Genomic DNA, 18,269 nt, shown 5'->3' with positions numbered 1-18,269 from the left:
CAGAATCTGATTGGTTGCTATGGGCAACATTCACACTTGATTTTTAGAACCTTTAATATTTTTACCTCTAAGAGAAATGGACCTGATTCTGGTTTAATTGGTGCACAGGGACCACTTGTGTGGCTATGCGCATGTGTAACAGCGAACATACGCATGTGCAATCACAGTCGCCGAGGCATTGGTACCTGTAAGGGGAGGTGGGGCATGCAGAAGGCAACATCAGGGGCTCGCCAAGCATTTTATGGACATCACCATGAAAACGCTGGGCATACCACCGGGAAATGTGGGGGCGGGCCAATGCCTGCCGGGAACGGGTGGCTGTTTCAGCACCCATCCCGTTTTTGGCGGACACCGACGGAAATAAAAGTCGGTTCAGACTGACTTTGATTTTCCAAGGGGACCATCAAATTATTTCTCTCTCATTTGGCTGCATGCGAGGGGATGTGTTTTCTTACACATCCCCTTGCATGGTACAGAGGGGATTCTGCAAGGGGGGGGGGGGGGCTTGCAGCTGGAGGCATTAAGGGGCTCGCTAGACAGTGCACGACCGCTGCCTAGCGAGCCAACCTGAATCACCCCAATGTTTGTGGTTGGTCTTTTTTGAATGTTAAAAATGGCCAGCTAATGCAGTCCTTGAAGGATGTCCTGTTGCCAGTCACGAGTCTTGAGGAATGACAGGAGGGCGAAGTCAATTGTCAGCTGAGTCTATTGTCTTAAAGCTCAAAGCCATTGTCCTAAGCTGAAATGATATTTCTATGCCTTAAATGTATATGTGAAATTTTAGCATCTATTCCACTTTTCAATCCCTAAATAAATGTCTTCTGTATCCATCAAATACAGAATCACCAAGCCACAGACACAGGATTAATTAGCGCCGTCAATTCCCAGAGATGTATTTCGATCTTTCCATTCCTAGCTGAGAATGATCGATATCCGCCATCGCTTCCTGGGTTTCTATTCATTATAAAGGGGAAGCACAATCGAATGCTGTAACTGAGCAGTTCTTTCATACATAAATAATGCCACGTGGGTTTATTATTTCAATACTCAGCGAGTCTGATTCATTTTCATATAATAAATGGCCTAGGCTGCTTCTCATAGAAACACCCTCTATTTCATAGGAAGGGCTTGGCGATTGGCAAGCTGGATTTGCAACGTGTTAAATGACAAATGATTTTTAGGGCTAGTACAATGCACGGACTGTGAGGGAGAAGGAAGCGGTCCCTTATTCCTACAGGGATTTGGGAATTTTGTTTGCTGGGGCATCCACATAAACAGGGCTCTTTGTTAAGTGTAGGGGTGTTATGCCGGAGCACCAATGAATGCTGATGAATTGTTTCATTGTATAAAAGGTGCTATAACTAGCTGCCTGTAAAAACAATACAATTAACAAACACAATTAAGGCCAATGTAAACATCGCCTCTGGCAAAACCATAAACTGCCTGGTAATGATCATTCAGAGCTTAGGAGCCTGCAGCGTTAGCTCCCCAGATGGCGAATAACATCCATTTAAAGACTTGTCCTTTACTTGCGATGCTGAAATGCGACTTTCTTTATGCAAATGTAAAATATACAGTATAATAAAACCGATCACAACGCTGAAAATACACTTGTGGAAATAAAACAATCCCGTTCAGTATTTTTTTTTTTTTGTACTAGGCCGCTGAGATCTCGTCAGCAAGAGTCTCGTAAATGTGGTGCCATTACACATCAATGTCATATGTTATCAGCTTACTAAGGGCATGCCGCGCCGACTCACCACACATTATATAAGATATCCAATAAGGCAGACTCCTTATTCGCCTATACATAACAGGAATTTAAAAAAAATATTTCATAAGAGGTTTGACGTTTTAGGAGGTGGTTTAAAAAGTGATAAAATGGAGAGTGATAAACAGCCAGTCAATCAGCTCCTACCTGCCATGTTACAGGCTGGGTTTGAAAAATGACACTTAGGAGCTGAAGGTGTATCACTCTCCACTTTATCACTTTTTGAAGCTTGATACATCTGACCCTTAGACTAGGTACGCACTTTACATACGGATCCACCAGCCGACGGATCCGCCATCTTAGCGGCCAATTCTGTTAAGCATATGCACTTACCGATTGGCCAGTCAATATGTCTGGTCATAAATAAAAACTGGGAGGGCATTTTAATTTGCCTATCCAGTTGTCGGCGGTTCCTTGTGTGGAAACCTTCTATCTATAATAGTCTACAATATATATTTCTAGAACCGCTGTCCGTTAAAAAATGGCATCTGTTGGCAGCAAGTGAAACTACATCTACTAGCTTTTGAAGCATTAGCTTCAAGAGAGCGTACTAGTAGATTAGCGGTAACAGCTTTTGCAGCAGGGCTGACCTGACAAGTCTTTGAACAACGTTGTTCACAGACATATCTTCCGTACACTCAGATAAATACACTATGCAATATGCCTTCCTTTAGCTGTTTGAATGACATATCACAGTGTTTGTAGTTGTACCCAGTGTAAGGGGTATATTTACTAAGCAGTATATTTTCCAAACTCCGATGTATGCTGCCTGCGCTCGGTCCTCACTTAGCAGGTCCCGAAGCACAGTCTTCTTCAATGAAGGATGCCGGCGGCCAATTTAAATGCTGCCCTGGCTTTTGAGCCAATCAAAGCTCGTGTAGCATTCGCCAATCAAAGCATCTGGCAGAACACAAGCTCTGATTGGCTCACCAGCAGGTGCTGCATTTTAATTTGCCGCCGCTGTCCTGCATTGAAGAAGCATGTGCTTTGGGACCTGCTGAGTCTGCATTTAAGTTAAGGGAGGGCGGTGATGAGGGGGGGGGGGGCGCACTGACAGCTCCTGGGGGGAGGGCCCAGACTGAAAATCAGTACCGCCCCCTCTCCACGGCCCGCGAATCACAGTTTTTCGACATGGGGGGCGGGATGTCAGCCTTGCCCCCGCCCCCCTGACGTGTTAGCTCTCAGGGCTTTTCCTGGAGAGGTTAAGTTTAAAGTAGGCAAGTATGAGTATAGCAGATGAATGAAGCCCTAAGTATCTCCCTCCCAAAATATGGTTTTGATATTTTGGTAATTTTTGTTTTAGTACATAAAGCATTGTAGCTTATACACCAAAACACTGCCATTCTTCTAATTTGGTATTTGGATTCTTTAGCACCTGCCGCAGAATTTTTACAGCATCTTCTTACATTTAAATAGACATTGGGATCTGAATGGCCACCGTCTTCGCAATACAGTCTACGCAATACATTTTTAACAATGTTTATTTAAATGGACAAGGAGTCATAAAGGGTTAAACTGAAAACAGAACGAATAAAGAAAAAATCTACTCAACCAAATGGTCCTATTCACATGGTTTATTAGCTAATGTACCAAGCATATTGCATATCATATTATAGTGGGATGAACATTCGGTCAAACGCTTTGCGGCTGTTGTGCGTTCGCCAGCGGAGAATTAGATAAGGGAAATGATAAGTGTGAGCCCAATTAAAGGCAGGACATGATTGCATTCAATGAACCATAGAAAGACTCACAAAAGACAGTTGGTCAGATATTATGCCCCTGACGACAACCACGTTCTGTTGGAGTTTATGCTGCAGAAAATACGCTTACACATCCTGCGGAAGATTGCTCTTCACACTAGCCCCAGAAGCCCCCTAGAGGCTGGAAGACGGGGGAATATGATGGCCATAATCTCTTCGCACCAATAATTAGGGGCAGCACATGCTGTAAATAGCTTCTGTCATGAATTGCAGATAATAAACACATTCACATGTGTTAAGCTCCTCTGTTCTACAGCTCATTCTGCGCAAACACAATCATTTTCCTTCTCCTCCTAGCAGCGTGATCCGCCCTCGGGCTAACAAAACCAGAGAGGTGCTAGTCAGACAGGGGCAGCTGAGGAGGTGAAACACTTCTCCAGTCCTTTGAAGGGAAGTCATGGGATTTTCTATATTGATGCAGAGCCTGCAGCTCCGGCCGTGCTTTTTCACTCAGAATAAACTATGGGAAAAGTCAGGGTTACTGTAAGGGATGGCTTGCCTTTGCAGCAAGTATTGACTTTACGCTGAACTGGCCGACATAATTCACCAAACAAAAGTAAACTGAGGATTGCATGGCTGACAGCATTAATATTAGTAAATGCGAACTAATAATGAAAGACTTTGACAGCAGTGATAAATACATATACAGTATGCGAAATAAGGCTCAGCCATGATCGCGCTGTTGTAATATCAAACTAGCTAAACAGCTTTGTAAATGCCATACTTAAATGGACTTTTTTAGTTATAAATAAAATATGTTAAACAACAATAGACTGTCACTTCCTGGTCCATCAGCAGCAAGGCAATACTTCAGTTTACTGTTCCCTAGGGATGGCAATCAATGCTATCACCATCGATAGTTGCCATCAATGGCAATAGTGAAAACGGTCATCTATGGTTGCATACTATGTGATGTTTGACCTTTGATGATTTTAAATTTCAATGGCCATCTCCTTTCTTTGATTGACTGGCCCATAGGCCAATTAGAACCTGGGGGTGTGGCTTCATGGATGTCAAGGGTGGAGCCATGCTCTGTTTACCTGACACCTTGGGGAAAATACAAACAAAAAACTATTCGGTTATGCTGAGCCATTGATGAAGGGAAACCATATTGTTCTCCCCATCGATGGAAAAACTATTCTACATCGGTCTTAAACAATCGATGATTATGAATCATCCATGGTTGACAGCCATTCGTACTGTTCCCACCACGGCAAACATATCAATGCCGACTTTCCAGAACCTCAGGTGAAAGTGTGGAGGTAGCGTCTTAGAAGTTCAGCACCTGCTGTTTTCATTATGTACAACAAGGATGCCTCACTTAGAGTCCTCCTTAAATTTGTGAAAGACTCAGGGGTGACCTCCAAATTCTGAAGCCCCTAAGCTTCCGAATGGTAAAGCTGGCCTGGCCACTAAGCCATAAATGGTGTGTCGCTTATTTTGATAACCTAAATACCTAGTAAACTATAAGCAAATTAAAATGCAATATTGTGGAAAAAGTAATGCTGGGTACACACCAGAACAATTTGGCCTCAATTCCCCCCAATTTCAATGCAATCTCGACCGATTGTATGTAAATTGGGCATGTTTTGGCATGTTTTAGATCCGATTCCGATCCAATGCACGTCCTCCCTGGTCATTTGGTCGTTTTGCAGACCCTACCTGCTGTCAGGATTTGAAAACAACCCCTTCAACTGGGTACAGATCGGAATCGGATCAGAATCGGATGCAGATTGTGTGCTCCAGCAAATCGTGCAACCATCATATCACAAACTGCTCACGATCATTATCATTCTGGTGTGTACCTAGCATAACACAAAGTTGTGCGAGTGATAGAATGGCTGTAAACTGTAAATGCATTGGCAACATGTCTCCCCACCGGATTATCTGTATTAACATGAGTAAGATATTCAGAGTATATAATTGCCACCAGGTAATCTGCAATCACTATGGGGCACACGGGAGATATCACAGGGGGAAGAACTCCTGTAAACTTATTCCACACTCGGGTCCAAGCCCTTTATATCAGGAATTTATGAGTAATTACTGGAAGATAAGTAGAACGATTGGGAGAGGTGTGTGCTGGGTGGTATTGTCCTTGTTATATTGCTGTCTGTGTGTGTCCTTAAGTCCATGACTCAACACCCTCCATGTACCTCAATATAGAAGAGAAGGAGCATTAAACGTGGGTTACAGCTACATGGGTGAGTTTCATTTCCTGTAATGAAGTCTCACAAAATTAATCAGTTAGGGATATAGTGCGATTTATTGCGACTTTATGTCATTAATTCAATGACCTTAATCACCAGAAAACTCTATGAATGAGATAAATCGCCTGAAGCGAATAGTAGATGATTAAATTGCAACACTGAGCAATGAAAGGAGCCCACTGGACCACACAGACATTACACATCGCTCATGTAGCCAGGTTTATTGAAAACAATTAGCTACAACAGAAGTGGTCGCTGTTGTACAGTATGACAGACTGCGCAACTAAAAGTTACCTGCAACTTTAATGATACCTATGCAAAAATATGAAATGATTTATACCCTTAGGAGAACTCTTTCAAATCTTAACTAATGGTGAATGTTACAAACTTAGTAAAAAAAAAAAAAAAAAAAAAAGATCAGTACTAAATATTAGTGAATATATAAATATAAGTAATACATAAAAAATAAATAAATACACACAGGTTGACCACCGATTTTCTGGAACCTCTTTTAATACGGAGACATCAGGAAATTAAGGTTCGGTGGAAGGTAGGCTGTGGGAGGGCTTATAGGGAGCAGGGAAGGGAGGGGGGAGTCACGCTGCTATGGGAGATAAAGGGGGAGGTTAAAGGAAAGTTGTGCTGCACGGGGAGATGGGCTGCAGAGAGGAGGGTCGCACTGCAGGGGGCTGCCACTGATCTCACTGATAATCCATCAAATCCAAGGGTGCTGGATTATCAGTGGTGTACCTGTGTATGTGTGTGTGTTCTTATATGTATGACACCTCCTGCCGAAGTATTGACTTGACGAAACGCGTTGATGGCGTGCTAGCAGTGACGCTGGAAGCCTAGCCGGTCCTGTCTGTGAAAGCCATGGGGAAATCGTGCTGCTGCTTGGCGGTGGAAGCTGCTGAACAGTGGATCGAGATTTGCCCCATACGGAAGCCGGTCACCAGAGCCGGCCTTAGGCATAGGCCAACTAGGCAATTGCCTAGGGCATTTGGAATGCCTAGAGGCATCAGCAGCTTCTGCTGATTAAAATGATATGCAGTATGCCTATTTTGTGTGTGTGAGTGAGGCTGTTAGCGGCTATGCGAGTCCTGTCTGCGGGTGGGTGGGTTGTGCAATAGTGTTCGGCATATGTGTAAGGGGCATGATGTGTGTCATATATAAATGCATTAATAATGTGTGACATATGTGTAACAAGCATTATGTGTGTCATGTGTATAAGGGCATTAATAATGTGCGACATGTGTAAGGGCATAATGTGTGTCATGTGTATAAGGGCATTAATAATGTGTGACATATGTGTAAGGGTCATTATTTGTGTCATTATGTGTATGAAGGGCATTAATAAAGGTTGGCATAATGTGTAAGGGGCATTATGGTTATAAGGACATTAATAATGTGTGTCATGTGTAAGGGGCATTACTGTGTGGTATTATCAGGGGTGCCTAGAGAATGGGGTAGGGGGTACAAATTACCCAGGCCAAAGTCTGATGAAAGGTCCCATTGGGGGCCCCGGGCCCCGTCCCCTTAAGTGACAGCAGCTGCAGCTCTTCTCCTCTGCCCAGCACACACTGCTTTGTGCTGGGTTGCAGTGTGGCCATGGAGGTGCTTAAAATACAATATTTTCTCAGGATTTTTTTCGAAGGGTATAATGTGAATAATATGAGGAGTAATGTACATAAGGTAAAGTGGTACTACTGTGTGATGTAACATGAATAAGGGACACCATCCCATGATATAATGTGAATAAAGTTGCACTACTGTGTGGCATAATTTGAATTGGGGGTACTATTGTGTGGCCATGCCCCTTCCCAGCAAGAACACACCCCTGTTTGGGCTCCGCACCAAATGGGAGCGCTGTTTCTATTTAAAATATTGCGGGCACCAAAATGATGACTGCAATGATGAGGGTTGATGAGGCTGGGAAAGGGTTCGAGACGGAACTAGTGGCGGTGCTAGGGGGCAACAGTCAAAATCTTGCCTAGGGCATCATTTAGGCTAGGGCCGGCTCTGCCGGTCACCGCTGTACCTACACTGGTGAAGTGATGATGTGCATCTTTTAAAACCTATATGTATGTGAGCTTTTATTTTTTAGTAAAGTGTTGAAATATACTTGCTCATTGTGTGCGCCTCCTCCATTCTTTTCTATATATATATTTATATATATATATATATATATATATATATATATATATATACTGTATTTATACACTGTATATATTAAAGCGGTGTTACTAGATATATAGCCGTTATTACTTGCATACACATTTTTATTAGGGCAGTTCCTAAAAAGTTCCAAACTACAACGAAAGTGTTTTAAATTACCTTGGAGGGGAAATCCTTCATACACCATCAGGCAGGTAATAAGTAGGACCTAATAAAGTATTATCCACCTGTCATGTTTGCGGTGTTTTATGATGCATATTCCCAACTGTGATACCCAAGGTTCCTACTGATGCTTATTTCAAGATCACCTCCCAGGCATACAGGTGGTTTTATCATTAGTAGAAGTGAATGTGTCAGGATAATGAATGCAGCGGCTCTACTGTGAGAGGATCCTGAATAACTGACTCTCTTTATCAGGGGAGTGAGCATAGAAGGACCCTGAGACTGAAGATAGCATTAATTAGCTGTAAATGTGAAATGGGAAACAGCACAAATGCACCTTGAAGGTTTACACTTGTAGCCTTGACTTTATAGAGATAATATAACCAATCTAAAAATGCATACTGACGGTAGAACTGTTTCAATTTATCTGGCGGTTTTCCCAGTCTTAAACCATTATTATTATTATTATTATTATTATTATTATTATTATTATTATTATTAATAATTAAAAACAAATTAATAATGATGATCATTATTGTTATTATTTATTCATATAGTGCCTATATACTGTACTGCATCTGATGTTGCACTTTAAAATGCAAAACATGCCTATACAAACTACATATGTGAAGGGTGGGGAGAGAAAACAGGCGCCTGGTAGTGTTAGGAACCACTACTGCGGTACAATATGGTAAGGTGTTGTTGCAAATCATGTAATAAAGTTATATCCAATATGGAGGTATATAGTAATACATATAATTTATTTATACTAAGATAAGAGTAATGAGGTTCAAACGAACCATAAAAAAATCAATAATAAACAATAAACAATAAAAGATAAATAATAAAAAAAGGGGGGGGCAATGGAACAGGGAGACGGGAAGAACAGACACACAGCGGGGATATAGTAAAAACCGTTTGCTTGTAAAAAATGCACATGCAATTTGACCAAATCTGGCCCACTGAGAGTGTCTACTGATCTGAGAGTGCTAGAAGGTCTACTTCGCTCTTAATGTGGTTTTAAGTGCTATTTCCAAGCAGGGTACCTTGGGAAAAAAAAGGGCGGAGCAGAAAATCAGTCCAGCGGTTCAATAGCTCAGAGGTTTGTGGAGGGTCCCGATGCGTTTCGTCCAGCTGTGGACATCAAAGGGAGCAGAAAGGGGGCCCAGGACTGGAGTTTATAAAGTATAATTTGTTATAAACACAGTTCATATTTCCCTTGAAGCCCCGGCCCCCGCAATTTCAGATGGTAGCCCTGGCTGGGATAAATATATTGAGTACTTGTGTATTAGCAGGGCGCCCGGCTACGCTACGCTGACAACGTACCTTAGGCTACCTTGTCAGTGTAGCCTAGCTGGGCGCCCTGCTAATATGTGTGTAGTGCATTATACTTACCTAACGTCCTAATGTCCCCGGCACCAGCGTTCCCCTCCTCCATGACACCGCAGTGGCAGCATTCCCCTCCACCGGCAGCCTCCTCCATGACACCCCGGCGGCAGCGTTCCCCTCCTCCAGCAGTCACTTGTCACTCCCCGGCGGCAGCAATGTACGTAATTAAGCGTACTGCCGCTAGGGGAGCATCACATGGTTTCCCTGCTCCCCCAGCAGCACTATGCTAATTGCGTACATTGCTGCCACCAGGGTGTCATGGAGGAGGCTGCCGGAGGAGGGGAATGCTGCAGCCAGGGTGTCATGGAGGAGGCTGCCGGAGGAGAGGAACGCTGCAGCCGGGGTGTCATGTCAAGTATAATGCACTATACACACCAACACTATCAACACACATTTCATCCACTAACACAATCATATCCCCTCTATCCACGTCATACCCCCAGTATCCACGTGGGCGTGGGGTTAACTTTATAAAGTGTGGCGAGCACAGTGAGCCCCGAGCCCAAAGTGTGGTGAGTGCAGTGAGCCCCACGAGGGGTGCTGCTAGGGTGGCCAATCCCGGGATCGGAATAGGCGGGATCCCGGGATTTGGCCCTAAAAACACCGGGATTTCAATCCCGGGATTGGACTCTCCAATCCCGGGATTTCGGTATTAGACTGCGCATGCGCAGTCTAATGCCGGGCAGCGTCTGAGACCCTGCTCAGACGCTGCCCGGCTTCTCCCGTGCCCGGCAGAGCGTCTCTGCGCAGCGTGACTATGTCAGAGGTCACGCTGCGCAGGTCGCACAGCACACCACGCTGATCGTACGGTTGCCCAGCTCCCGGAGGACCAGCCCACCCTACCCGCCGCCTGCCCAGCTCAGCTCCCGGAGGAGCAGCCCACCCTACCCGCCACCTGCCGAGCTCCCGGAGAAGCAGCCCACCCTACCCGTCGCCTGCCCAGCTCCCGGAGCAGCCCACCCTACCCGGCCGCACCCGCCACACATGTAAGTGGATATGCGGGGCGGCCGGGGCATTTTTTTTAATCAGGGAAGCCAATCCCAGGATCCCGGGAATCCCGGGATTGAGCATTTTTCAATCCCGATACCCGGGATTGAAAAAGTGTCCCGGGATTGGCTTCCCTAGGTGCTGCGCTCGCCACGCTTTGGGCTCGCTGCGCTCGCCACACTTTATAAAATTAACTCCATGCCAACGTAGATGTATAATTTCAATAAAATGTAATTTCCTATGAAATGATAAGTGTTGCTTATTTATATTACGCCACAATATTACACAGTGCTTTACAGAGGATACTGTAACCAGTCTCATTGCCACTGAAGCCTATAGTCACATTAAGCAGTACACACCGGGCTCCATTTTGTTGGCAGCCAATTAAAATGTCGGTCTTTTTGGGCCAAAGAAAGACAAGCGTACACTTGGAGAACTTACAAAATCCACACAGACATGGGTCCTGGACAGAACAGAATCCATTATCCCAGAGTTATGAGGCAGTAATGTTATCCACTGGGCCACCCTCAGTATTATATGAATGTATACTATTCCTGGCCTCTAATGCTATTTTATTTACTGTGTATACTAGGTAAAATAAAATCTATTGACTACTATGGAGAAGAAGAATTTGCATTTATACACAAATTCCTAGCAATCATCCACAGCTACTTATATTTAGCCTCCAATTACAGGTGTTAACATTCCTGCTTTTACACGGCTTTGAAGGCGAAACACCTTATCAAACACTATTAGTCACCCAAATGTGGAAAAACTCCTTTTATGAGATTTTCCAATTAGATAACGTGATGCTTTGAAAGCAGTTTTTGTGCCAACGTTTTTTTTACAACCACATGATATTTTGGATTCAGAAAACAGCAAGTGAAAGTTTGCCTACTTATGGTGTTAAATTGAGTCATTTTGCCTTTCTGAGGTAGCCGGGAGATTGTAAAACTAAACTAAACACGTCTAATTCTCACAGTCTAAGTATCTGGTGTTGAGGTGCAACAGCCAGCAGCGTCTCAGTGACCAGTGCTCTATGTAGGGGGTACCCCGGGGACATTAAAAACACATGAGTGACATTGGAACACTCTGTGTTAGTCAGAGCTGTGACTGGAGCCGTGTGCAATATGGCTTGCAGTGTACCTAAGTCTTAAGCATGACACAAGTGCTCAGCTTGTTCCTGGTTTCGAGCCCCGCCCCTTTATCCTGACATCACAATGGGGATTATCGCCCTGATACGCCCATGGTTTTAGGTGCCACTACGTTCACCTGGACTGGGGTGAATATATGCTGTTATTATTTCATAATTCCTGGTTGAAGATTTGCACGGAAATCCCAAGCAGTGTTTGCTGCAATGTGCAGGTAATAGTTATGTGTGGGTACTTTTTTTTGTAAGTTTCACACATTTTCTCCCAATGACCACATTTACTTTGGCAGATATACACAAGGTAGTAAAGAGGGCAAGGTGACACTGAATAGGATAAAGGCTTATAAAGTTTATTGACAAAATATAAATTTTATATTAATATCAATGTCTTGTGTCCAACCAGGGCTGCAAGTAGGGGTGAACGTGCTGTAGTGCCGCACTCCAAGCAGGACTTTGCTGGTACTGCAGCCCCACCCCGTCAGCGAGACATAATGGCTTCCCACATTCAGGCATGATACTGGCATCGCAGGGTGACACTGAGCACTGCTCTGGACACTGTATACAACACAGACCTAATTTGCCTTGAAATACAGCACAGAATTAAATACGTTGTGCAGCTTCTTGATGTGGCAGCAATCCATTATTCTCATAAACTTTTAAGCGCCATAACATAAATATATATAGTTTTTGACAATTAAGTGAAAAACAGATCTTCATCTTAATTTGGTTTTAATGTACATTAAGGCATCCATTAAGATCCCCATTATGATATGCCCTTTATACCCAATTATGACATGCAAATTATCAGTAAAAAAAACATAATGTAAAAAATCAGTTGGGGTGCCGGACGCGATCCCGACAGTCGGGATCCCGACAGTCATTTAACCGACGTCGGGATCCCGACTGTCAAAAGGCTGACAGATGGGTGCCCGACGGCCACCCACTATTTTCCCTCGTGGGGGTCCACAACCCCCATAGAGGGAGAATAGAATAGGTGGCGAGTGTAGCGAGCCACCGTGCCCGCAGCATGGCGAGCGCAGCGAGCCCACAAGGGGCTTTGTTGCGCTCAACTTACTGTCTGAGTCCGGGCAGTCGGGATCCCCACGTCAGGCTAATGACTGTCGGGATCCCGACTGTCGGAACCCTATACCACACCCGAGCAGTTGTTCTCATTTGGCGTTTCACTGGGAATTGTATGCAGAGTGTGGCATAACTACACCTCCATATATGACCAGGCTCCATATCCAGTACTGGGGCCTGTCTAATGTCTAGGAGTTTGTGGGAGGAAATACTATTGATATGCACACTGGTAAAATAATCATTTGCTATAAATCCCACACCTACTGTATGAGCTAGCCAGGATGGAGGAAGCAGAAGAGAAGTGGTGCATTACCTACCCAGGTATTTCATACTCCCTGCACATTGTAAGAGGCGTAAATACCATTGGTGCAGCAGTTGCAGTCCACTTGGGCTGAGGACTAAGGGGCTCATTGCTGCCCCTGTCACCCACTGTTTTTCCCTATCACACTCTGCCTCCCCCTGCCTCTCCCTGTCACCCACTGCTGTGTTGCATATTGTGAACTTGTGATTGTGATGGGGTGGAGGCCCAAATTAAATTTTTGCACCTGAGCTCACCAACCACAACTTAAATTGTTAAATAACAATCAGTCAGCAAAACTTGATGCCAGTCATTTTGGGCGGGATGTACTAAAGGGAAAATGCAGTAAAACGGGGGTTTTACCACATTTTCCTATGTACCATTACACGTTCGCCCCATCTCCGCCGGGTAGGGTATCGCCACCTCTGGGTGGCGATACCCTATAGAAGCCTATGGGCTTCTATCGCCGCCCGCTGCCCGCCATCCGTGCGACCCCCCCTCCCGTCCTCCATCGATCTCCTCCTCCCTCAGCAGGTGTCACAGCCGGGAGGACATCCGGCTGCAGGGGGGAGGAGGAGACGCCGGGGACACTGACAGCCGCCGGGATGTGACAGAGACCTCCGCACACCACATTACAGGTATCGCGGGGGTCTCCGTCACCGCACCCCGATGCTAGCCGCATATGTTAGTACATATGCGGTAGCATCGCAGCGGCTGGGCAGCGAGGGGCGACAATATATATTAATACATCCCGCCCTTTGTTTCAAAAATTGTCAGTAAAAAGATTTAAATTCAAATAATGACCACACTAATCCGAGTTTTCCCAGAGGAATCTCCCGGAATGGGCTGGTTAAATTAGCAGCATAAAATCCTTTTTTTTCCTTCTGATTATTCATGACCATTTCATTAGGCGACATTGCTGCTGTAAATTAGATAATCAATGCAGAAAGCAGAAAGCGGGGTGAAGAAGAAAAACACTTGGGCCAGTATTGAATGACATAATTTGGTAATCAAGGCTTCTCTATCTTCACTGTAGTAATAATTAGCAAGACATTTTACACATCCAGCTGTATCAGCCTCTTGTGTAAATTACCCCTTCGCTGGAGACACAATTTATCCACATTTTATGACTGTTTACGGCCATCACAAAATCTTCAGCTAGTTCAGCATAATTTGAAAGCAATTTCAGTCACTGAATTGGCACCAAATGTCTACCAAACAGGCGGAAATCTGCCACCGTTCTCCAATAAAACAGCAACAACATTAAATACGCAAAGATCCAGTACACATAAAAAGTTATTCATTTGCCAATTACAGATATAGGACGTACTTTATGGGTTGTGCATGTTAAGCAAGAGTCTGCGTTGCAATACAGTAATCGAGATGTAACAAGTAACGCTACGGTAGGTGCCAATTTGTACCTTTGCTCAGGTTGTTTAGTAAATCTAACTTCCTAAATGGATCAGAACACAAAGCATGGTACATAAATCTTTCATTGCAGGCATAGAAGTCTAATGTTCTGCAGCAATAGAATATGTCTTTTATTGCCGCTTATTGCATGATAAAGCATCGTCTATCCGCACATTTTAACAAAGTGATGGTTCAGCTCAACAATGTTCCCCTACCTGGCCAGTAGCCACACTAGCTAACAGCGACAAGAAGAGACTTGTGGCTTTGTTGGCCAGTCCAGGTCTCTTCTGCACATGCATGGCCTGAAATTGCCAGGTGACACTTGTGCCCTGCACTGAAAAGTTTTAAACACAAAGGGTAGTATTCAATGCGGCCGGCAAGGGGGTTAAACAACGAGGATCGCAGAAAACCAGCAATCCTCGCTGTTTAACCCCCTTGCCAGCCGCTCACCCTATTCAACATTCTGGGGGAATTCCCCTAAACAGCGAGACGCGCGGCTAATGCAGCGAACCCGCTGTATTTAGCCACGAGTCTCGCTGCATACTCCAATTCCCCCTCGCGGACGCGACTCATTAGGCAAAGCCAAGGCCAACAGTAGTGTTTTTGGCACCCCCTGCAAACTATAATGCTTTTCTGTTATAATTACTGTACAGGGCCAAGATGGAGGTAGAACTAGTTCCACCTCACCATTGCAGGTGGTAGAACTAAGTTTCACCTCGTTTCCCCCCAACTTTAACCTCTGCCATTATTCCTACACAGTAGAGGGAGCCACTCATGGGAATGCAACCCTTAAATTCACTAGGAACTAGTGGCATCGCTGAGGTACTTTGTGTAGCTCATTGGCTGACTTGCGCTATTTTTACCCTACATATGCAAAATTATACTTTTCAATCATGTATTATTTATTTTATGCCTAAGCATAAGAATTATCTTTTTAATAATCAAAATAAATCAATTTCAATACATGGTATTGCAGTAAGTGTAATATGTTTAATATGACATCACTTGTCGGCACATGCTTCTGTGTAGTACTATGAGGTTTTGCAACCTCTGGAGTATACGCCTGACTGCATTGTTCCTGCATAAACATTGTTCATTGTAACCTATAAATCTCACTACTTACAGAGTCCGTTTCCAATGTGAAGCCTTTTCTCATCGGGACTGTGCACTGATTTATTGTATCCACAGAACCTACAAGATAAACACATACATTCATTTCCTCAATCATGTAGGAAAACATGTTTACACTGTCATAAGATGGCAAATGTATTGCTAAGGGACAGTCACTGCATGCAGGTGACCTCAGGTCATCAAGTGGAAAATAGGCCAATTACTGTAAGAACTGGATAACATACCTCCCAACATGACAAATTCAAGAAGGGACAAGATGCTCTGGGACAGATTTATTAAGCTTGGAGAAGAGATAAACTGGAGATAAAGCGGAGAAAAGGTAAAAGGAGATAAAGTACCAGCCAATCAACTCCCAACTGTCTTTTTCAAACAAAGCTGATTGGCTGGTGCTTTATCTCCTTTTACCTTTTCTCCGCTTTATCTCCAGTTTATCTCTTCTCCAAGCTTAATAAATCTGCCCCTCTGTTCCTGGACTTCCTTGCCAGTGGTAGTTGCAGGGCTGCAGCACAGTCCAAAATTCAGACAGGGGAGCCCAAACAACTGCCACCCCAAATACCACAGACCGGGAGTCATTGGCAGGTGTGGCTCCCCTATTTAAATTTCAACAGTGGTGCAGTCCCACCTCTGCAACTGCCACTGGCAAGGATGTCCAGGAGCAGAGCAATTTGTCCCTCCTGGAATGGGCCATGTTGGGAGTTATGGGATAAGAAATGTATAAATACTGCCATTTTCCCACATTCCGCTGTGTCCATTACAGTCCAAGAGAGTTATTCAGAATCACATACTAGAGTATGTCAGAGGTTTTATTTTCACTACACGTATCTAAGTTGCAGAATGCATGCATCCTGTTTTCTACTGGCATATCTATAATGGGTGCAGTGTGTATGATGAACATGTAAATCATACATACTGCTCCCTCGGACCGGCGCTGGATGCAGAAATCACAGATAAAATGGGGTTGCAGCCATTTTCCCGGTGATTTGTAGATGCACTGTAGAGATGTCCCCATGGAACAAGGTGCTGGTGCCATTTTCCCAGAGCCTGAACATGCACAATAGACTCTGGCAAAATGCCAGGGTCTGCTGCATCACGAGAGAAGGGGGCCTGATTAGAGCATACACACAGTCATATTTAGGAAGATGGCTCATTTACACTGAAAGGCCAGCGACTTTGCCTTCAATGTGTGGACACCATCTTCCTGAAGATATCACTGGCCTTTATTTATTTTTTATTTACAGTTTCTTATATAGCGCAGCAGATTCCGTTGCGCTTTACAATAGTAGACAGTGATAAAACAAACTGGGTAACAACAGACAGACTTGGAGGTAGGAGGGCCCTGCTGCAAGGCCTTAAGAAGTATACATACGAGGGGGGGTCAAATGAATAGATACATTTATACATATAAAGGGCCAGATGTATTGAGCTTCAAAAAGTGATAAAATGGAGAGTGATAAACAACCAGCCAATCAGCTCCTACCTGTGAGTTTTCAAACCCAGCCTGTAACATGGCAGTTAAACAGCCAGCCAATCAGCTTCTAACTGCCATTTTACAGGCTGGGTTTGAAAACTCACAGGTAGGAGCTGATTGGCTGGTTTTTAGCACTCTCCATTTATCACTTACTAAAGCTTGATACATCTGGCCCTTTATATGTATAAATCTGATTTCTTTTTTCTTTAACAAAACCAACAATGACTGAATAAAGTAAATGAATACATTTGCTGAAGCTGCCTATTACCACTGAGGTGCATGTGAAAACGGACTTTGTGTATGGCTCTCCCCCATTTGCTAGCCAGGATGCTGGAAATGTAATGAGATATGATGTCATATATTCCTCCCATGTATAAGGGGCGATGCACAGCCCATTCATGCTCTATAATTGCCTCTTGAGAGAAAGGAAATCAACAGCAGATAATTTATATCAAGCAATACAAAACCTAAAATAGCAATCCAGGTTGCCCTAACTAAAAGGAGTAGATCAAAGACCAAAAAAAAAAAAAGACCTTAAAATGTAAAATGTTGCATTAATCTGCAGGAAAACACGTGTGCGCCGGGCTTGACAAATTTGAAGTATGAGATCTTGAACAATTTAATAGAAACACAAGGGAAACGTCAGGTCCATGTGGTTATGAAATCTAATCCTGCAGCGCTTGAAAAGACACTTGCATAGCATAGTTTACACATAATCAGCGAGCACAACCCAGGGTTCTCATAAGTGCCTAAGATGTTACACCTGGCTTTAATAGAAATAACACAGTGCATGAGATAGTAAACTTAATCAGGCGTACACAGGTCAAATCCCAGGCAATCTTATTTAATAAGGTGTGAAATATAGCTACAGAAAATAGCAATCGGTTGACAAAAGCACAGAAAAAACACATGAACATTAGGCTAACAGGAACAAAATTTTACAATCACGTATGAAATAAAACAAATCAACAGTCATTTCTTTTTGTATTATTGAATTTGTTGTCTGGTGGATAAATATCCTCCACATAGCGTAGCAACGGGTCTGTACTCTGAGTGGAGGCTGCTTATGTGGCTGGGCGTATACATGTGATATTACTTTCATAGCGCAAAAAAAATAATATAAACGTAAAAAGAGTAAAAGTAAATAAATATAAAAACAGATGATTTGTATAGTTGTCAAGTGAGCCTACATGGTAAACAGCTTTGCATTACAAATAATTAACAAATAAATTAGTTAATCTGTACCATGTGGGGAATTCAGTTATAGGGAGTAACAGA

General features: G+C 43.7%; 1 protein-coding gene across 2 annotated transcripts in view; it reads right to left on the bottom strand.

Annotated features, from left to right (window-relative positions):
* EPHA3 (EPH receptor A3) overlaps positions 1 to 18,269 on the bottom strand; it is a 351,028-nt gene that overhangs the window by 42,770 nt on the left and 289,989 nt on the right. For both annotated transcript variants that reach the window (XM_083171936.1, XM_083171937.1), the window contains exon 9: positions 15,516 to 15,583. In XM_083171936.1, the coding sequence (XP_083028062.1) occupies positions 15,516 to 15,583 (68 nt within the window). The remainder of the gene's footprint in view (positions 1 to 15,515; positions 15,584 to 18,269) is intronic.

This window comes from Crinia signifera, chromosome 2 (genome assembly GCF_055691185.1).
Source record: "Crinia signifera chromosome 2, ASM5569118v1, whole genome shotgun sequence".
In the NCBI taxonomy this organism is placed as follows: Eukaryota; Metazoa; Chordata; class Amphibia; order Anura; family Myobatrachidae; genus Crinia; species Crinia signifera.
This window is presented reverse-complemented; position numbering and strand designations above follow the sequence as displayed.